Raw genomic sequence first — 23,782 nt, 5'->3', positions numbered from 1 at the left:
TGAAAGGGAAGTTACTCTACTTGATGATTTATTTGGTACAGTAGATGTAAAGCAAAAAGATTTTTCTTCGTATTTTTACGTAAACATTCGTATTTGTCATGCTAGTTCAGACAGTGTCAGTACATCTTGTACTGGGACTGACTGAAATAAAAGCATGACACGTTCATAGGTACGTTTTCGTAAAAATACGAAGGAAAATCTAATCAATGGAGTGCGAGTGTAGCACAGTTTTTTTGTGATAATTGTATTTTAAATATTAATATTCTGTGATTGTTCGTGTTCATGATTATTCGGATGGTTTACAAATTATAACGCCAATTTGGTAAGTGCATTAATTTTACTTAAAAACTAAGAGTTTATTGCAAAATGTGTGAGCCGTTTCTCTTTGATAAACAAGTTAAGTAAATACTCAACGTAAAGCTTTACAAAAGCAGCTTTTTCATAGCTGACTATAAACTTCAATCAGGTCAGATGTATAAGATACACTAAATAAATTAAAAATGTCAGTATACCTACCCCTTGCATTTGAAAAATACTAAATTTGAAGTAGAGTGCCCTCCCGTCTCGTCGTCCAACGCCCAAATGACGGGTTATGGTCAGTTTTGTCCCGCAAGCGAGCCACTTGTGATAAAGCCATTAACCACGACGTAAACATTACTATTATTTGTGAAAGACTCGTATTTGCAAACAAGAATATATACCATGATGCTCTTTAGTTGTACCGAACTAACATTTACGGTGATACGGTACACCTCGATTCACCCTTCCTTCTTACCTCCTGTAACACTTTGTACTGTAAGTAGTATCTTATGCATGGCAATGAATATCTTCGACAGATAACATGTCCATGATATGCATTTGTGTAGCACCAACATCGTTGGGGATAGCATAGAACCCTGCGGAACGCTAGCTTTGTCCATACTTTCGGAGCTGCTATACTGCCTAACTAAGGCACGTATGCGTCTGCTGGATAAAAAGATAGCGATCCATTTGCACAGACCCTCTTGTAATACATACATAGGATGACTTAGACAGAAAATCCCGATGTCAAACTTGATCGAACGCCTTGACTATATCCTAATATCCAGCAGGCTAACTGTCAATGCCTCATATCAAATATCAATGGTCAAAGCCCAGGAGTGTGTGTAATATAAATATTATAAATTAGTACATAACTTCACGTATTTGTAGTAAAATAGTATGTTATCGACAAAAAGTGAAAGTATGTTCAATGTACCTAACTACAAACATATCTGAAAGGAATACTCCTAATGTCCTAATCAACAAAAGGTAGTATAATAAGTTCCGACAAAGATAACCGCCAGTTATCTCTGCACCTGTCCGGTTTCCTATAGACTTCCCGAGGCCAAAGAAGACATAACGTTCAGTTATAATCCCGGGAGGTAATTTACCGGCTGTTACCAGATAACACCATTGTCCGCAATCGCAACAGATGTTTATACAACAAATACCTGGCTTAAACCCTAATTGCTACCACGTGTCACCAACAATAGACGACGCCTTTTTGTTAAATGACAGAGATAGAAGAACTTATTAGAAAGAGAAAGAGGAGGGGGTCCATCGCGAACGATGCTATTCGGGAATTGCGGAGATCTTTCTCTTTTACTCCTTTTAAGGCATGATTAGAATGAATGAGAAAGATGCCAGCATTTTGCGATCTTCGGAATTCGCAGTAGACCCTTCTGGTCTGGCCTACCATGAATGAATATAATAATATTAACGCGAGAGTGAGTTGCAAGTTTGGAAGGTCTGTTACGGATAATTGAGCAATTATTTTGACAAATTTAGTGGGTCGTATTTTAATCGCATGACAGATGGTTGAGCCAAATTGGCCTTTTCAACGGCGTTGTGTGCTACAAATAATCATATGGCGTGTATCATAGCGGATAACTGGCCCCGTAGCCGAATAGCATTTCTACGACGCGAAACGAAAACGAAACGCCGCGAAAGGTAGTCTGGCTCTGTCACGCCAATACGTAAGAGCGATAGAGATAGATATCTACGAGCGTTTCGTTTCGTGAGCGTTTGTGCATTCGGCTACGCACGCAGATCTTTGTGGCTGCCATAAGTCTTTAAATACGTTATAACTACTCAAGAATAGCTCCCCCAAAGTGTTACTTACTATTGGACAACCGGTCTTGCTCAGCTGGTAGTGAACCTGCCTGCTAAGCCGCGGTCCTGGGTTCGAATCCCGGTAAGGGCATTTATTAGTGTGTTGAGCACGGATATTTGTTCCTGAGTCATGGATGTTTTCTATGTATATAAGTATGTATTTATCTATTTAAGTATGTATACCGTCGCTTAGCACCCACAGTACAAGCTTTGCTTAGTTTGGGGCTAAGTTGATCTGTGTAAGGTGTCCCCGATATTTATTTATTTATTTAGAACTAAAAATGTAATTTCCCGTTGTATTTGCTTACGCTATCGAGAAAAGTACCTATTAAACACGCTTACAACTTTTATTTATACGAAGTCCATAAGATTCATGATTGTATCATCTTGTACAAAAAGCTCTGCCAAAATTTTCCAAACGTCCTCTTCGCCATTATTTATCGCTTAAAACGTGACACGAAACAAATTCAAAGTAAATGTACGATCAAAAAGCAAAAATATCTCGTAACTTACTTTCTTGATTTGAATGTTGTAAGATAACGTATGATATCATGTTGTGAGAGATTTGTCACCATTTCGCTTTTGGGAGTGAACCGACGCAAATGAAAATTGAATGAATGAATGAATGAATGAATAAAGCTTTATTATATTCCATACAGATTTTTTTTTTTACATAAATAATTTGACTTTTTTTTTTTTAACTAACATGCTTTGTTGTACATAACAAAAATTTCGTTAATTAAATTTATTGATAAGTATTAATTATTTTATTATTTTTTTTTTAGAGAATGTAATTCGATATTCGAATTCGTAAATTAGTATATTCGAATTACATTCTCTAAAAAAAAAATTAAAATTACTCACCTTAAAATTCATCTGCAGGGTTGAATAAAATCCTAGTGATTTAGGTAGGTAAAGGCACCTTGGTAAATTTTGCACGGGTAGTAGCACTCATTCTTATTAAATTATACAACACTAGCTTTTGCCCGCGGCTTCGCTTGCGTTAGAAAGAGACAAAAAGTAGCCTATGTTACTCTACATCCCTTCAACTATCTCCACTTAAAAAATGACGTCAATTCGTCGCTCCGTTTTGCCAACAGACAGACACACACACTTTCCCATTTATAATATTAGTATGGATGTATACCTCTATGTACCTTCCTCAAGCATCACGATAATTATTGATAAAGGAAATTTGTATAAAAATTCGTTAAGTAATTTTTTAAGATTATCGCAACCATATAGACACACTGACGGCACGGGAGTTTCTGTGTTATATAAGATGTATCAAGTGACAAAATAATTATATGTTTTTTTTTTGTTGTTAAGAGTCCTGGAATGTATTGGACCCCAAACATTTCACGACTCTTCTCTTTCCGAACAGACTTTAAATATTTTCCTCTCTAATGACCAACATTAGCAACTAGTTTATGATATATGATAGGTTCGCACTAAATCCCCGTGTTCGAAGTACCTTACCTTCCCATTACGCGACACCGACAAAGGAACGCACGTGCGTTCTCAAACTCTTATTCCGGTGTTTTTGTGGGTGTAAAAAACACCGGTCATTCATTCGTTCGTTCTTGAATGAACTGGCTACCTGGCCGTTTACTACGCCGGATGTGAGACAAATCGGTCACCGTTAGGTCCTGTGAGAAATTTTGGCCGGATTAAAAATGTCCTTAGAATCATTTCTTAACTATTCATTCAATCTAAACTTTCATTTGGATGAATCATGATTCATGAGCTTCAGCTTTCCTGAAAGTTCTTTGAAATATTTAGTGATTCCTTTAAATTATGTGTGTTATTGTGTATACCCAGTTTCCATACCTACTGTCACATAGAAGTCGTAGTGGTTGTATGTACATCGTGACTACGAGTAATGTAGTTTGTAAGGTCACGAGCAGCCAAGGTCAAAGCTACGCGCTACAGCGTAGAGGCGCTACGGGCCGTTAGAAGAAAACCTTTGCTACGGAGGTATTGAGGCTGAGACTTTCTATTCCTTGTTGATGTTGCTATTCAAAGTCATATGTTGCCGATTTTAGTGATTTCATAGGAAGTTTTGCATGTTTACATATTTCAATTTTGACATCTACATTACAAAATTTGCTACATACGTTTTATTTTATGTTATCTCGGGGTGGTTGATCCTATACAGCGAAAAAAGACCCTATACGTTGAGTCTTCATTGTATCCTGATTTTATTAGTCTTTCTTCATTTGGTAGAGCATATTACTTCACAATACACGGAACTGGATAATTGCAAAACTTTAATCAAAATGGACTATTTATACTTTCAAACGATAACATAATTAAAAGTTATGGTCCATATTGTAAACTCGGGATAACCTACAAGCACCTCCCCTGAGGCGTCAATCGCTATCGACACTTTACCTACTAATTACGAGGCATATCTGCGATAAGTGTGCGTCGCGTGCGAACCGTATCTCAGACTATTTCGGTGTAGGCGGAGCGAGTGATTCAGCCGCAGTCGCGAGCCGCCCGCCGAGAGGCACACACGCGTCCAGTGGACGAGTTGCGGCGATGGCGCGATGAATTGCGCTCGCGCGGCGTACTGGGCCCTCCTCTGCCTCGCCGCTAGCGCCCTAGCCGCGCCAAGACGCCTCTACTGCGAGCGCGCCGACGTCGCCTGGCGGGCCTACCGTGCGCCCGCGGCCTTCGAGGCTCGCATCCAGTCCTTGTCCAAAGACGCCGCCACCGTCCAGATCAAGCGCGTGCTCCGGCATCAAGGACACTGGCCGCGGGAGGATTCCATCTTGCGCCTGAAGCTCCCGCCGAGGGACCCTCGCGAGTGCACGGGCCGGTTTGAAGTCCCTTTGAAGAATAGGAGGAACTACATAGTCTTTGCCGAGAGACACGGACACCAGGCCGTGGCGCTGGGCCCGCCGCTGAAGAGGACCGGCAAGCTGCTGCGGAGGATCCGGGCAGTCTACAAGCCGGGATACAGTGAGTGCTAGTGTAGAGTGCCGGCGGTGCGAGCCGCCCACATGGTGATGGAAACGTGCGTACAGGGTGTCTTATTTCCTACCTCGGTAAGTGCTTAGGAACACGTATCATTAATATATTCGTTGTTTAAACTAATTCAGGTGTTCCCCTGATAGCACGAACGTATCACTGGACACCCTGTATGTATTATAAATTTCTTTAGAACTTCCCATCTCCATGTGAACGCATGCTTTATAAGATTTTAACACCTCACGTTAGTGATTTTGAACATATGTTTTGTAATGTTTTCAATTATTTCAACTACCCACATCAAAGAGGTACCGCGATATACATACAATAAACTTACGTTTATTTTAAATACCTTAGACAAGTAGGGTAGAGCACTCAGTTGATCAGACACATGTTCATAGTCTGAAATATATTCCAGTAAACGACAAAACTTTAATCAAAGCAGACTTTCATACATTTTACATTGTTACTGTATCAACCAAGCAACCACTTGCTTGCTTGATATGCTGCAGATAACATACTCGTAAAAGTATTGCAGATGAATGTCCTAATCTATCAACTAGTATAATCCTGTACCAGCTACAAATTGAAAGCGTCAATTTTAATTTTCCCAATTTTATACTCGAGTCACATCATCTGCATAAAGCATTTAGCCAAAAGAACAGTAAGATTATCTTTAAACCCATAGAGGGCACCACGCTAGTCCCTTGTGCTGTGGCAGGTGTATCGAACAAGTGGTCATTACGAGTCCATTTTAGTCCACGAGACTGTGCCCTTATTTATGCACCCTTTTTAACCACGCTTGGATAAGAAAACAAAGCACGCTATATTCAAAGATAACACTCATTGCAGACGTGCTCTTTAATTTGAACACTGAACTTACTAAAGTAACGTTCATTTAATAAGATGTTATATATCTACAGGTAATCAATAGTCAATTTAGACTATTTGCTTACGTTTTTGTCTGCTGATACATGTATTTTGCTAACATCTGCGTAACTTGTAGTAACGGTTTAATCGTTCAAATTAAGAAACATTTCTTTTATGATGAAAATCCTATCTTTTAACTTTTGAATAAGTTGCACTTTTGCAGTCTTGAATCTAATACGAATAAACTCCATCAAATCCAATGAGCGCAACTCAAAATGTTTGATTATTAATTATTAATAAAGTGCCTCGACCAGTTTAAACCCCGTCTAGTCCACCTGGGGTAACATACAGCTGCAGTGTGCATGGACGACGGAGTTGTATAGGATGATACAGCCACAAACGCACCGATGATACAGAAGAAAATACAATACAATAACCAACAAAATACGGACAGCTAGGATCTTCGTTTGATAGATCAACCTACAGAATAAGCTCCTATTCAATAAGAATTTACTATAGACGGTCAACCAAATCCTGGCACTAAAAAAGGCAAAAATTTGAAAAATGTAGGGTTTACCAGCCAATTGCGTGTGCCTTACTAAACCTTGACGTTGGCAGAATTATCGACAACATTGATGGAGTCATAACACTTTTAAAATTATATTGAAAATGTAGGGGCGAAGGTTTAGCGTCAAAATTTTAATTTCATGTATTTTTTTAGTGATTTGCTTGACCGTCTTTACAATCGTACTAATATCATCAAACATTTTGGTTTCATCTAAGACCCTGAACCATCAATCAGACAATAGAGACAATTCACAAGACGTGATCGGACAGGTCGCAACTAGAGCGTGTCGTGACGTCACTTCATTGAGGTGCGGGTCAGCCGGTGTCATTGAGCTGACAAACTTCGCTACTAATGCTTTGTCAAAGACAAAGACACTAGCAATACCACTAGAGCCTCGATTTAAGCCTCATTTTTGACACTGACAGATCCGATCCATATTGAACTCATATCCTATAATTAAAATTCAAATAAGTCTGATAAACATGATTCTGGTGAGCTTAAACTTGGTAACTGAAGATCAAGTACGAATTAGGCTTTCAGCTCCATCATCTTTATCATCATCATATGTGGAAACCTGTAATTGGCTTCTCAGATACACATTTTTGCTAACTTAGTCTTAGATCTTAAGCTATTGGTTTTCCGAATAAAAAAAAATAGAATACTAAATTACCATTCAAATTTAAAATCGTTCAGAAGTTTACACGAGTTTCTATAAAAAGTTTTATATAAAAAGTCAAATTGAGTTCAGAATTATTACCTAGCAACTACAACGCGATGAATGATGAAAAAAAAGACCGGTGTTTTAGTTTAGTTTAGTTTAGCTACCTGATGTTTGTAAAGAAAGCCGTTTTGAATATTAACTGATATTCCATATCATATACAAAATAATCACATAATAGAGTACATAAGGTTCAAATCCATGCTAGTTCGAAATAGATTCAAAGATATTTCGAAATTAATATACGTACTTATAGGCACTAGAATTTTTCATGCTTCTAGTTTTTGCTCCAACGCTAACAAACTATTAATTGCTAAAAGCCGTTTTTTGCTATCTTTCTGAGATTATCACTTTCACTGATTGATGTGCGAAAAACCTAAACAATGATATTTATGATTTCGGTTCGAGTATTTTCCACGCTTGGTAACTAACTATTAATCTGAGTGTTCGTTAAGGTTCTGTAGTCAAAATTGTAGAGGGTTCCTTCCTTGATGCCGATTCTTTTATTCTTTCGTTGTTCAATAAACTAGGAAGACGTTTATTTATAAAAACTGTTGACTTATTTTTTATTATTTCATACGTTTCTTAGAATATTGTACGTATAGTTTTTTCAGATTCAGAACAAGAAATTGGATACAAAACTCAGATGATAGCACTCATTTCCCCTTTGGACTTTTCAGCGCTCTTTCTTCAGACTCCTATAAGTATCTCAGATACCAAGGGTCACTTCTTAACCTTTACTCAGAACACGAACGTTTCAGGGTTAGTCAACTAAGAGTATAACTTAACTCTGGATTTACCTCCTGATTCACAAACGTTTACTAAAGTTAAAGCCGATAAAATAGTTTGTCACTTTCCACCTTACCGATACATCGAAAAGGGACAAATGATTCTTGGTGGCTTATTAGTTTTAGTACCTAAACGTTTATCAATAAGGGTGTTAGCGTTTGACCCCCCGATTGGTTGGCTAACCCTGGAATGTGCAAGAAGAGTTTCATCTGAATACATATTCGTTTCAAGTGCCAGTAATAAAGTAGCTTCAATTATACACTTCATCATAGCTTTCAAGAAACTCTCAAGTGCTCCTTACTCCATATTATTCGTACTCGTGCCGAGAAGCTCAGGCGCCTGTAGGTATGTTTACGCGGTCTGTTTATATCTCTGGATATCATCTGTCTACTCTTTGTTTTGCTTTCTTATTTTTTGGATGATATTTGGAGTTCAGAGGAATTTCAATAATCGATATACGGTTTATGAACAAGTCCAGGGAAAATCTTTTCAGAATTAACTAGAATAGGTACATTTAATGTTAGCAAATTATCAAGAGATGATGCGTATTATAAATATTTAAAAAAAATACGCTGATGACACTTTGCTATAACTTAATTTAACGTCAGTTCACGAACCTCGTAATATGCATATTACATGCATCCCTTGTAAGGAACATTGCAATTTGCAATTCTTCAAGACACTATCATCAACTTAACAACCAGAATTATTAGATTTTATGATTTTGTTCTTACGAAATTTGGTGGTTGCTACTATAAAAGTCCTACTTCTAAGTATTCCTGATCCTATTGTAGAGTTATAATGTACTTTTCACCACACCAACTGATAAAGGCTTACTTTCCTATTCGAAAACAGATAGCATAATTGCATTTTATCCACAAGAGTGCAAAGTAATTTCATACAAATTTTAACTTGATATCTTGAGCTGGCTGGTAGAAATTACCTATAAATAATGATTTTGAATCATAAATATTGAATAAATTGATATTTGATTTAGTTTGATGTTTTATAGTCAGTATTTTGTTCGTGTTGGTGTGGTGAAAAATTTTGTGTTTCACTCGGCGACAAAGTTTGTTTAACCTTCGTGCCTTGAAACCCTCGCAACGCTCAAGATTCCACTTTTTGAACCACTCGCTACGCTCGCGGTTCAATATTGGAATCTTTCGCTAGATCGGGCTTCAATATTGGCACGTGCGGTTAAAAAAACAACAACTTTGCCCCCTTGTAAAACAAATAACTATTAAACATCAAAAAATGAAAGTAAATATTGATTCTGCCAATACCTTAGTAACTGTATTTGATTGAGTTGATAATACTACTTTGACCACGAATTCGCCACATGTTCACATTAGTTGTAAAATCATTCTAATATCAACTTTTTAGTGCAAAATGTCATTGATCAATTTACATTCATCCACATTATCTGTAATTTATGTTTAATGATAAAATAAAACACGCAATCCATACTAATCGTGAAATTCCTTGGTCCTTCGAACAATTGGTGATTAGGATTACATTATAATTGTCACAGATGCCTATTTTGATTACAATGATACAACTTATGGTTTCTTGGTGGCGCCATGGACTTGAGTCATGTTGTCATTGAAGTCGTGAATAGCGTGGACGGTGAGCGAAATGTCAAGAGGGAGACGACAGGACGGTGTGGCAATTGTGTGTCACTACGGATCATTTCGATAGTTTTTAGTTAGACTACAATCATTTAAAAAAAAGGAAAATAACTAGTGATCTCTTTGTCGATTTTGCACAAATATGAAGTGATCGGCACACTTATAATATCATATCATCATATCATATCATTCTTTATTGCAATCATGTTCATTTTACATAGGATGGTATTCAAATATTATAAGGTAGGTACATGATACCCTGTTAGGGCATGGCAATAATCTTAAGGACTACTTAGTAAACTAAAAGTAAAGTAAAGTAAAATTAGTCTTAATATAATTCTATACATGGAGATGAGAATTGAATAATAATTTTTATAATTGACAGTTACTGACAAAATATAAGTATAATTTGTGATCATAAAATTTTAAATAATTAATAGGTAGTCAATAATTTAGTACAAAGTAGGTATAATAGTAAATAATAAATAATTGAAATTAAAATTAAATAATCGTTATGTCCTTCAAAATCAATTTGGCAAAGTGTCGTCATTTAAATATTCTTCGATTGTATAGTAACATTTGTCTTGGAGAAGTTTCTTTAAATTACTTTTAAATACTTTGATGTTTTTTTCCTGCAATAACTGTTGAGGTAGCTTGTTGGCTATGGTAGCGCATCTATAATGGGGGCCGTTTCTATACATAGCTAGATTTGAAATTGGTAAAAGGTACTGAATTCTGTTCCGTCTATTTGAGGTGATTTTTTGTAAGGGAAATAAGTTTGCGTTATTTCTGACAAACATGGCCGCTTCCATAATGTACATACTAGCTAAAGTTAGAATTTTATGCTTTATAAAGTGAGGACGGCATATAGTATACATATCGTCACTACTTTTAAAAAATCTCGTATCTCACGCTGTTCCTCAAAGTTAAAACGCAGTAAGTCTAATATGTAAAAATTTCATTAATTATTAAATAGATTTCTACTTACAAAATATACGGTTACCGTAACAGTGGCAACATCGTATGTGTTCTCTAAGACATGACTGAAGGACTTATATCCATGGTCATGAAAATAAATTGATTGAATTTTCTAAGACAAAAGCACTATTGGCGACAGTTTAGGTACCATTAAATTACACTTTCAATCTTAAGTCGTTATCAATAAATGTGATATCTAAGAAGAAGTGTGTCATATAATATGAGCAATGATACCTACTATATACTAGATACCTTACGTTTCTTTACTAGAAGACATAATTTTAACTCCCGTGAGACTAATACATATTTACATAATTTTATAAAATAATTAATTTTATTTTATTTAAGAATGGTCAACGACCGATACTATAGATACTTGGGTGCAGTTTATAAATGAATGATTTGTTTTGCTTTATTATTTAAGAGTGCGTTAATTTATCTCATAGGAAAGCAACTATAAAAACCTTCATAATATTACACCTATACATCAATATAACTTACTAAACTCAATAAAAACAAAATGCAGTATTATGTACAACTTAAAACTAATTAACTTAAAATATATTTTACAAATAAAAAATGCTCCCCAGATCTTCGTCAGCGGTAATGGTGCCCAGTAGGCTGGCAGCAAATATTAAATGATCTTAGTCAGTTTTGGACATAAACGTCCCTTTTACATATAAATAGTTACGTTTAAGTGCGTTTTCACATTATCCGATCCGATATCGGATGTAGGACCGATATCCCATACAATACAGGCGCTATCTTGGATTTTTTCCATTGAAATCCTTTCGACATCGATATCGGATCGGATAATGTGAAAACAGACTTAAGCTCCTAAAATTCCAGCGTATTGATGATTGGGCAAATAAAGCAATAGATAAAGTGTAAAAATATGGTTGCTTTAAATATGTCTCATAGCTCTTAATTCTTCGCCAACTTAATTCGTCGACATTAGAGCTGGGACATATTTTTGAGAAGCTTTTGTACACCCATATATTATACTTGAATGTACGGCGAACTGCAAAAGTATACACATATGAATAAAATTCATCCATAAGCGCATATATTTTTGAGTTATATGGTATTATTTTACAAACTTAATCTTATAGTATTTTTATTTTTTTAAATACTCATCCAATTACAGTAAGATCTTTTAATTTTTGAACTGCCGTTACGCCCCGGCAGGCGTCCATTATACTTCCAACGCTCCGCTGGCTTTACTGTCCTATTAAATATTAACATACGTAATATGGTTAGAGCTTTATTTTAGTTATAAAAAAGGCAGACGTGTAAATGCACTTATGGGAAGGGTGAGAGTACTTACTCTACAGGTTTTATCCAAATGAGAAGAGACAGAATCGGTAACTATGCGAAAACCCTAAAACTGAGTCACAATTGCATATATCTGCCATTAGTTAGTTATGGTTATTGGTTATTTTAAGTAAATTATAATAATAACTATCAAAACAAAATATGTATAATATGTATATAGTTTAAAAACTGCCCATAGGTAAATCAATCTTAAAGGCAGGCGTGATATTTCTGTATGCAAAACCAAATAAAACTTCTGTCCAATATAAGTATATTATTTTCCAATATAAGTATAATAATTTTCATAAGGCTTGGTAACATAAATATGCATGCACCTACCAACATATGTACTTATTTCATATGGTATAATGTTGTATAAGTAAGTACCTAAGTGGTTGACTTACTTGACTTAATGTCCTATATCCCCTAGGTGGGGCAGAGGGCGTCCACAGTGCGCCGCCACCTCGATCGGTCTTGAGCTTCGTGCTTCAATTCGCTCCAAGTCTTTCCAAGTGGTAAAGTTATTTAATTACGTTAAGTTTTCTTTAATATCAAGAACATGCAAGTTCAACAAACCCCCAAAGTGTTTAATCGCACTTAATTTGAATCACACCTTATTGTCGACCATTACAACTTGAAGACTTGATGACTTTACCATAATACCTTCTACAATTCTACATTCATATTATGATTAGGTCAAAATGTTAATAATAAATTGCCATTATCATTTTGGTCAAACATGAACGTGATATAATGTCTCCATCAACCGTTTTGGTATTACTTATATCGGAATATTATAAAGGTTCATTCGTATTTATTTACATTTACAGATTCAAAGTGCAATCAAGTTTAGTAGCGACTATTTATATACTTCGGTCTTTTAAGCATTATAGATAATTGTACCTAAATAATTATTAAATAATTAACATAGTTTTGTACGGTCATTACTAAATTTTCATATACTTAAGCGGACTTCAAATGTTACTGCAAAATCAGGTAACATGGGACATCATGTTTAGTAGTCTTTCGAATCCTAAAATGTGAATATTATATAATTGCATATTTTACAAGTATCGTTGTTTTTACACAATAGTACTTGGAATCAAAATGTGCTGTGTTATGTCTGATGTCACATTTAATATTTAATTTCTAAATCAAACAAGGAAAGGAATTTCTCTCCCTTCCGAATCGTTCATTAAACCCAATAAAAACGATAGTTATAATGATTTATTATCTTTATAATCGAGTTTCGCTTACGCGGTGATTCCTGCCGTGTCCCCATACAGTAATGGGCACCATATCGGGTATTGATCGATGACAATGACGGACTCGAACCGTGGCCTTGCGGCTAACGCGTATATCCGACCCGAGCGTTACTCCCTGCGCGAGAGTTGGCTGCGACATTATTTACTTGTAGTAATAATGATTAAATATTATTCGGATTGTAGTAATTAATAATGATTAAATATTACTTGGATTACAAGCTTGTGTCTCTTGAACTTTTAAGAGTACAGACCGGACTGCAACAAGACTGCAGTTTGTATGAAAACTCTGAAAAACATGCAGTGTGCATATGATTTCTATACCGGGTGTCCCTAAAACACACGCCAGAAAGAAAAGCAGTGGGATTGCATTTTTTGATGTTCAATAATTTCCGAATTGCGCGACGTTGTAAAATATCTATGTAAAACTGTGATTCTGTCATAAATACTTTGCAAATATTTAACATAAATGATTTATGTCAAGTAAATCAAAACATTTTGCAACGCTTAAATAGACTTTTAAATGAAACGTTCTTTAAAAATCTGCGATATGTAAAAACAATATTATTTCCAATCCCACAAAAAATAACTCCTACAAACTCGACAGCCAAAAATACGTTGCTAATTCGGTTTGTATATAAAAACGTCGCAGGCGAGCGAATATTTTATATTAAACTTAAATCTGTCACATAACGTCGTCTAGGTATTCCCGTCAGTTACAAATAGACGGGTTGTCTGCGATGCGCCATTCGTCTGGCTGATTTACTTGCCTTTTTTAAACACCTCTGCAAATGACTCAATGGAGTTTGCATGAGCAAGGTTTACATTTTTACAAACTTTTCATCATCATCATCATTTCAACCGATAATCGCCCACTGTTGAGCATAGGCCTCGGGCCTCGGTCCTGGGCTAGTCTCATCCATAGATGCCCCGCAGTTTTGTCGTTCAAGCTTTTTCTGAGGTTAAATTAAAAACTTATAAAGTTATATCTGTCTTCATAATTTTCAGTGTATAATAAAATAAAATAGTTTAGGTACAATTTTGTACTGAAGTTGTTTCTTGCCAATTTTAAATATGTCTCAGGCTCTTGATTGTTCATAATTTTTGTGTTGTTGCAATTGAATATCACGTAACGAGGCATTTTTTATGTTTTGATTGACTTCAACTTACAAAAATTGACGCCCGAAAGCTGCAAGCTGCGATTAAAGACGGACAACTCAGTGGATTTCACTGAGTTCATTTGACACGCTAATCAGATACGTTTGCTTGATCTATGGTATATATGACATCTGTGTTAGGTACATTATATTTTACAAACTGTATTTAAGTAGCTATGTTTGTACGGTTCGAAACTTAACAGTTAAATTTGCCCCAATTCTTGGTTCTCAAATTTTCCAATTAAGTTTTTGCGTAATCGATTGAGTGAAACAGAAGGTGGCTTAGGAACTGTTTGAAAAAAAAAACAATATTGTACTCTATATTGGGATTAATATAAATGTTTCGATGATCATCTATTATTTTAGTGTACTGCTAAAAAGTAACGCCGTGGCTTGCGTGGGCGACGGTCGCGCGATGGTCGCGCGACGGCGTTGCGACGCATACGAAATCAAACCTTATCGATATGGAAGTATGAGACGCGACGGCGACGGTCGCGCGACCGAAAGCTTATATCTTAAAATATTTAAAATATCCCAGACGATGTGGTGATGAATGCGTAAAAAAATCAGTAGCCGAAATATTTTTGGGCTAGTTTATTGACAACTTATAGCAGTCCAACTTGTGAATCACACGCAAAGCATGCAGACTTAGTGTCAAGATCGTAGGTCTTTTACGAAACTAAAAGCCGACCTTAGGAATTTCTCGCTACCAACCAAATTCCTTAAGTCTACTCGAGAGATTGTATTTTTTTAAGTCTGAGTTTATTGTCTTTAAAATATTTGGTAACATTTTTGAAATAGATGACTATGTAATTTTTTTAACTTCATGTCCATATTTTCATTGAATCTTCTACCCTGCGACGACAATGCCGTCCTGGAAAAGTTAGAAAGTTAGTTAGTCCTGAATGATTAAATCGGACTTTTTTTCTCCACTAGGTGCCAAAATACCATAGTTATTTTTTCTGTTTACGGATAGGAGTTTTTCTTAGTATCTAAAAGTGAACTAGGTATGAAAAATCCGTCTATGGCTTATTAACATTTGATCCAGTAATTTACTCGTTTAGCTCCATTATAAGATTTTCTATCATCAAGTTGGAAAACCTAAAGCCAACAATTTGTTATCTCATCGCGACAGTTCAAACGTTAGCGCCATCATCACACTCTTGGCTTCCTCATGTCCAAGTGCGCCAAGAAAGCCTTGTAAAGTTCTACTACGTTAGTGCGTTTTTCTTTGCCAGTTTCGTTACAAGGCCCGCGGCCAGCCGAAGTGTTAACCGTTGACGCTACGTGGCGATGGAAACGCAGTCTGTCTCTGTCGCGCCACTTCATAAGAGCGATAGGGAGAGCTCGAAGCGTAAGCGATTACGACGTTGGGTAGCTCCCAGTACGGGTGGCCACTAATGCCTGGTGATTACGCCCTACCGCAGTCAGTGAATTAATCTCCTTCGTACTGCCTTTATTTATATTGTGACCAACGGGTTTTAGGGACGTGCAAAAGGTGCTTGACATTTATATCAGTGCTAACGGGGTACTACATGTTTTATGTTTAATTGGATCTGAAAAATAATTAAATGCTTAGGAGTTACTTTTTACATGTGATATGGTAGATGAATTCCTGAAAATCTTCAGTAATATATTTTAAAATACTATTTTCACGTAAGCCCTGATTAATTTTATATTTCGCACCCGTTACATTTGAGTTATAATTTTCTTGACTGACACATTATTTTTTTCTGATATTTTATTGGTTGCTCCGCTAATGGCACCACAGACAAAACTAACTAATCAGAAATCATAAAATCCGTACTAAGCTTTAAAAACTTTTGTAATAGCTACATTACAATACATTTATTTAATGTACTTTGTCATGTTTTGCACAGCAATTTCAAGGATAAAATATAAAGATAAGTTCAATTTCAAGGATTCATTTAAAATTTGAACTGTCACATTTAATTATCTTAGGGTTACTTGCACCACCGAAAATGGAGGGTTAACCCACCATTTTATATATGGAATTTGACAGTTAGGTCACTAACCTTGAGTTAAGCTGGTGGTGCAAGTGGCCCTAAGGGGACGCTCAGCCTGTTTCATTTCTCTGGAACCCATACAAAAACTAGATGTAAACGCAGCCTTAGACCGCTACAGGTGTAACGATCATATTGATTGAGGGCTCCAGAACCTTTACCACAAGTTTTTGACGATTTATTTATTTAATCGATTATTATTTTTATTTTTTTATTCGATTTTTTTATTGATTTAGAGGCTGGCAACCTGTCACTGCAATGTCACAGTTTCGTTTTCTTTCAATCCCTTATTTGCCAAGGGCACTGAAGCTTTAGTAGTTTCATGTGTTCTGCCTACCCCTGTATGGGATACAGGCGTGATTGTATGTATGTATGTATGTATGTATGTATTTATTTAAACTTCATTGCACAAAATAACAACTCAATGTACAAAAGGCGTACTTAATGCCATGAGGCATTCTCTACCAGTTTTTTAATTATAATGGGCTTAGTCTTGACCACAGACCAGCCAAAGGCAAAGACGTGGCCTACGATGGAGTGAGCTCGCCCAGAAGATGCCTGTTCACCCTGATTTGAAGCAGAGAAGATTGTTGTTGTTTACCACAATATTATTATATTATAACCAAACAGAGGCTGATGAGAGGAGAATAACGAAGAAAGTATATGAAAAAAGAGTGGAAGGGTCAGTTGTAGAAGACCTGGCGAACTTTTCTTGTTCAAATCAAATATTGCAAAAAGGCCAGGTCATACTTGTATGAGAAACGTTATGAAAGTGTGTGAAGCGAAAGTGATTTGTCAGGATCGTAGTAAATAGAAATCCGTGATCTCTGCCTACCCCTCTGGGAAACAGGCGTGATTGTATGTATGTATGTATAACCAAACAGCGATACTTTGCCAAAGTCACAATCGCTTACGCTTCTCTGCCTATCGCTTTTCCGTAGAGACGCGATTGTCACTTCTGCTAGTCTCTTCAGATGACAACCTTCAAATCAAGGATGAACAGGCATCTTCCGGGCGAACTTACTCCATCATAGGCTACGTCTTTGCCTTTGGCTTGTCTGTGGCCAAGAGTAAGCCCATTTATAATTAACCCTTAATTTGGCAGAGACTCTGGTGACATAAATTTTCCGATTTTACTTAATATATTGAATAACAGGTGTTTTTAAAGCGTCCGAAAAATATTTAAAAAAATCTAGATTTATTAGTTTTGGAAAAAATATGTCCGCCACAGCGGACTCTGCCAAATATTGGGATAAATTAATATGTCCGCTGAGGCGGACACTGCCAAACATACGGTCATTTAAAATAAACAAGTATTTCTTAACATATATTTATTTTAAAAATTAACAAATATAATAATTTTGTATGAAAATCAAACTGACACATATTTATAGTCAAATATCATTATTTTAACTTTTTTCCGACTTTTTGGCCAGGTTGCACAGGCCGTGATCACGACAGACTGATGTGACAGTGATGTCCCAGCAAAATGTCGTCGAAAATGTAAACAACACAAAACTACCCGAAATTAATTATATCAATGTTCGGGGCAGACAAAGAAATTATAAATTTAGATCTACCCGGTTTTCTTTAATGTTTATTGCCCCTCGCGCGACATGTAACATTCACAATATCCGCGCACTACGTATACCTAAAAGTGCCAACATTTTAACTGCTTGGTCCAGCACCACACGCTGTTGGATTAAATAAAAAATCTAAGCATAAAAGCAAGCCACCAAAACAAGAAAATCAAAATAATAAACAAAACAATATAATAATTTGTTACAACACGTGTCACCGCAACATTGGCATAGTCCGCCACGGCGGACAAATCTTATTTAGTATATATTTGGCACTGTCCGGTGCGGCGAACAACTTGTTTAGATGATGATTATGAGTATTAGAAATTGAGAAATAAATTGAAAACATAACCACTTGCAACTATTATGTAATATATTTTATTATTTATACAACAGAAATACCCTGTTCTTACAAAAACCAAAAGAGAAACGCATAAATATTTTGCTAAAAACAGTTGACTTCTGATGCGGTGCCATCTTGACGAGTAACTGTCAAACGAGTGTTGACAGTGGTCAAATAGTATTTTTATACAAAGCATGTATCATAAAAGAGTCTCTTTCCATATGTTAAATTAAATAAAATTCTACCTAAAAAGCGAAATAATTTTTTTTATCACCTGTCCGTCCCACCGGACTTTGCCAAATTAAGGGTTAAAAAAATGTTTTAAATCGATATCTAAGTTACGAACTTTTCCGTGACGTTCTCGCTATCGAGTAACGTATTAAAAACTCGTGGTAGCCACACAGGTGGACGTCCACGTTGATTGAGGGCTCCCGATATTAATGAATACGTTAATGATACAGCGCGGGCGCGTTGCGTAACGTTCAGTGGAGCCGCGAAATGTCGAGGGCAGCGTTCTGATGAAAGAAAGCGGGTACTTAAAAGAAGTAAAGTATACCTTTACTGATGTATTGATGTGGGATTTTTTTTCTGATACTTTTAAGAGTTTTAAGTATTTTGGCTTTCAGAGGCCAAAATTCACTTGTGATCTAAAGTGAATTTTGGCGTCCGAAATGAGATCACACCACTTATTCCAATCTTGCGCAGCCTCCTGCCAGTCACTGACGTGATGCTGAGATCCGCCTCCAAATCTTATACATCTACTTACCCGTGCTTATATGTAGATTGTTTTATTTGGGAGGACGCGTGCTTCTTCGTATGTCATGGCGTAATATTTGACAAAATTTGACAAATTATTAAAATTTGACAAATTCGCGATCGTATTAATGACAGTAGTCTATCTCTACTTCAAGGTTTCCAAACAGACAAAATACTTTAAGAAATCTAACTAAAAATACATAAACCAGTAGGCATTATTGTTCTTTACATGGCAAGAATAGCATATAACAGAATTGCTTGTCTTAGATAATAATTATGTGCTCAACAGTCATATACTGAGGGCAACCCTGGCTGTCAAACGATAAGCAGCTGATTTTGCTAGGTCCCTTTGAAATAATTATTTTTTAAGCATATTTTAAGTATTAATTAGTATTTAAAGCGTGAAATTAGTATATTTAACATTAAGTTTTGTATAAATATAAGTAGTGAAGTGCTTTAGTGACGTTTACAAGTGTCTTTGATGTCTCAGGTTTGTAGCCGTTATAGGTTATAAATTTGAAATATCTGTTCGCCTTTGTACACTTTCTGAGTCTTATTATCACTAGTTAGTACCGATTGTGTTTCTTTTTCAGTGTTAATCATTGTACAAGGCTAGAACAAGTGTAGGCATAGTGAAACGTCACTATTTCATGTAAGTAACCGCTGAGCTTGAGTAGGCAATTCCTTGCTTTGTTTTGTTTTTAATTCTTTTAAAAACCCATTTACAATGCAAACACGCAGAGCAGCTGCCGCCGCTGCAGCAGCGGCTCTCCAGCAGGAGCCTGAGAAGTGTGATAAGCTCCAACTTACCTTGCTGGAATTAAAACAATCCAAGGAGTTTAGTGCTCAATTGCTCAGTGAAAGAGAAGACAGTGAGAAGGAGCTATTATTGATAATTGATAAAAACGATAAGTTAAAAAAGGAACTGTGTACACTAGAGAGTGATTTTAATAATGTAAACTCGGAGCGGGCCCGGCTTCAGGAGACGGTTGACAGGTTTATGGAGTGTAATGCTGCATATGAACAGGCCCTGAAAGACATCGACTCATTGGAGAGAGCACTGCACGACGCCCACGAACACATCTACGAGCTACGGGAGGCCCAAAACCAAGCAGCTGCGGCACACACTCAGACCTTGTTCGAGGAACTGGTCCGGCCTGCATCTCAGTTGGTTACCGCAGCAATTGAAAACCCTTCAGTAACTACAGACTTAACCAATGATGCCACTACACCAAGGTTAGTAAATTGCAGCGGAAACAAACTAAAGAAGTATATAAAATTAAATAAACTGATCAAAAAAAATCAAAAGATGTCAAAAATTAATAAATTGTTTTTTAAAAAATTGAGATTTTGTAAAGTTAATATAAGTTTAGTAGATAAGTTAGATTTGTATACAGCTCAGTTAGAACACAGTAGATTACAGTATGAAACTGACACACAGGCATTAAAGTTAAAAATTCAAAGCCTAGAGGATTCAATAAAATCTTTAGATGTGATAAATGAGAGTTCAAAAAAGTTATTAGTGAATATTCTTTAGCCATGGATGATTTAATATCCCAGATTAAGCATAATTCAGAGCGGTTTGAGTCGTTGACAAATGCCCAGGCATGTGCATGTAAGCAAGTGACTGGAGATTTGTCGACCAGTGCGCTTGACCCAAGCCTGTGTGACAGTTTACCGCAGGGGCAAATGAATGATAATGGCCCCTTCCACACTTCACAACAAAGCACACCTAAACCTAATGTTGTTATGTACTGTGATGAGATTGGGAGCAATATGAGCTCATTTTTAAATTTTTACTTAAAGGGACTTAGTACAATCAATAACTGTCTGCCTCATAGCAGCTTTGAAAATATCATTAAACAAATTTTAAACGACAGTAATATCAATAGTAAGACAACACTGCTTATCTTTATGGGGAATAGGGGTAATGTAAACAAAAATAATTTAGTAAAATATTATGAACAATTAAACTCATTGGCAGTGCATGAAATTATTTTCTTTACATTCCCCTATTGTAACCAGATGTCAGAGGCAGAAAAAAAAGAAAATAACACTAGACATAAGTTGAATGTAGCTTTATATAATCTTTGTACATATAGTAGTAAGGTTAGCATAATTGACACTAACAAATTTGTTAGTAAATACCATATACCTATGGTGTTTTTGACTAAAGGTAAATATTACCTTTCAAATTATTATAAAAGACAAATAGCTTTATCGCTATCCTATTTATTTGACATTTCTGCCAAGAATTTGGCAGACAACTCTGCTCCTATTGAGCAGCAAAGTATGAACTTGGAATTGGTTCCAGTCATAACCAATGATTTAAACTAGCTTCTAAGACAAAAGATTCTGTCTCTGGCAATTTAATTTTAAGTAACTATAAGAATCAATACTGTGAGCAAGGAAAGTATATCCACCTGGTGCATCAAAATGTTCAATGTATTAGAGGAAAAGATTTACAAATTGAACTATTCATGAACGAATTTTATGTAGACATTTTATGCATTACTGAACACTGGTTAAAAAACAATGAATTAATGCCTCAATTTAATAATCACCAGGTGGCAAGTTCGTTCACCAGACATAGTTCCATACATGGTGGGTCGTTAATTATAATAAATAGCCAGTTAAAATTTAAGGAACGTAAGGATATTGTTTCCATGTCTGTTGAACGGACTATAGAACTAAGTGCTGTAGAATTGGAGCAATTTATTGTTGTCTGTGTGTATAGGCCGCCATTAAGTAATTTTGAAACTTTTGAAAAAATTATGGAATCTGTGCTACTTAAAATATCATCTTCTAGTAAAAAAATACTTATATGCGGCGACTTTAATGTAAATATCTTGGAAAATTCAACAATAAGTATCAGATTGTTGAATCTTTTCAAATCATGTAATCTCAATCATATTTTTATGGAGCCTACTAGAGTGACTGCCACTAGTGCCACCTGTATAGATAATATTTTCACTGATATTTTTCCTACTACTAAAGATGTAATTAGCAACTTAGAATCAGACCATTTAGGCCAATTGATAGTATTTGAGACATTAAGGAAAAATACTTTGAGAAAACAAATAACTTTTGTACCAGTAACCTCCGACCGCGTGGAACGAATGAAGCAAAGTTTGGTTCAGGCGCTACCCTCCCTGTCTTCCGATATGAGTCCTAATAGTATGTATAATTCATTCTTTCACACTTTTCTGCAACATTATAATGCAATATTTACTTCAAAATCGGTCGTAGTTAGTGGTGCATCAGTTTTTAGTGAGTGGGCTACTGCAGAGTTACATCAACGAAGACGTGCATTGTATGCCTTGTATGAAGAACGGCGGTTTAATACGAGTGATGAATTTAAAGAACATGTTAAGCAATATTCGAAGAAGTTCAAGATAGATTGTCATATCGCTAAGCGAAATTATCTTAGTAATAAAATAAAAAATAGCTCTGACATTATTAAAGCAACGTGGAAAGTAATTAATGTGGAAACTGGTCGCTCGAAACACGCAGTAAAAGATATTAAACTGAATATTGATAACAAAATTATAGATTCCAATTTTGAAGTAGCAACAGAGTTCGAAAAATTTTTCACCGAGATACCAGCATTCACAACTAAGGATTTAAATTCATCACCCTTATCTGCCGTCACATTATTAGAGGAAAACGTTCCTGAGTGTTGTAGAGACCTTTATTTTGAACATGTTTGTACCTCAGATATAGTAAAGGCATTTAAATCAATTAATGTCAAAAAAACTAGTGACCTCTGGGGGTCTCCGTCCATGCCGTAAAATCCTTAGTTGAGGTTGTAGCGCCTGACTTAGCAGTTATATTCAACAACAGTGTTGACTGCGGCGAGTTTCCTGATCTAATGAAACATAGCAAAATAACTCCTTTATTTAAATCCGGCAGCCACTCTGACCCCACTAACTTTAGACCAATATCTGTGCTGCCAACTTTCAGTAAAATATTTGAAAAATTAGTTCTTTCTCAATTAGTACGACATTTTAACGTTAATAATTTAATGCATAATAAGCAATTTGGCTTCACACGGGGTCGCTCGACAACCGATGCTGGTGTTGAGCTAATTAAGCATATTTTCGATGCCTGGGAGGAGTCACAAGATGCTTTAGGTATCTTTTGTGATTTATCTAAGGCCTTCGACTGTGTTTGTCATGAAACATTGATCAGGAAACTACATTATTATGGAGTCAGAGGATCAGCACTAGATTTACTCAAGTCCTACTTAAATGGTAGAATACAAAGGGTAGATGTCAATGGACAGAGATCAACTGGGTCATTGGTCTCTATGGGTGTACCACAGGGATCAATATTGGGGCCTTTCCTGTTCCTTATCTACATAAATGACTTGCCATTCCTTGTAAAGACCCACCATGATATAGTATTGTTTGCAGACGACACCTCACTTATTTTCAAACTCAAACGACAGCAACAAGCTCACAGTGATGTAAACAATGCTATCTCTAAAGTAGTGAACTGGTTCAATGCTAATAATTTATTATTAAATGAAAAAAAGACTAAATGTATTAAGTTTGTCACTAATAGTAACGTAAGGAATGAGCAAACAAGTGTCGTTGTGAAGGATGAGGAATTAGAACTGGTAGATAGTACAGTTTTTCTTGGTATAACTTTAGATTCTAAACTTCAGTGGGGTCCCCATATTGT

At 36.0% G+C, this 23,782-nt stretch overlaps 1 protein-coding gene across 1 annotated transcript in view; it reads left to right on the top strand.

Annotated features, from left to right (window-relative positions):
* Window positions 1–4,630: 4,630 nt before the first annotated feature.
* Window positions 4,631–23,782, top strand: part of LOC125226107 (protein vein) — a 95,434-nt gene continuing 76,282 nt past the window's right edge. The window contains exon 1 of the mRNA XM_048129971.1: window positions 4,631–5,100. Within this exon, the coding sequence (XP_047985928.1) occupies window positions 4,686–5,100 (415 nt within the window). The 5' untranslated portion in view covers window positions 4,631–4,685. The remainder of the gene's footprint in view (window positions 5,101–23,782) is intronic.

This window comes from Leguminivora glycinivorella, chromosome 5 (genome assembly GCF_023078275.1).
Source record: "Leguminivora glycinivorella isolate SPB_JAAS2020 chromosome 5, LegGlyc_1.1, whole genome shotgun sequence".
Classification (NCBI taxonomy): domain Eukaryota; kingdom Metazoa; phylum Arthropoda; class Insecta; order Lepidoptera; family Tortricidae; genus Leguminivora; species Leguminivora glycinivorella.
This window is presented reverse-complemented; position numbering and strand designations above follow the sequence as displayed.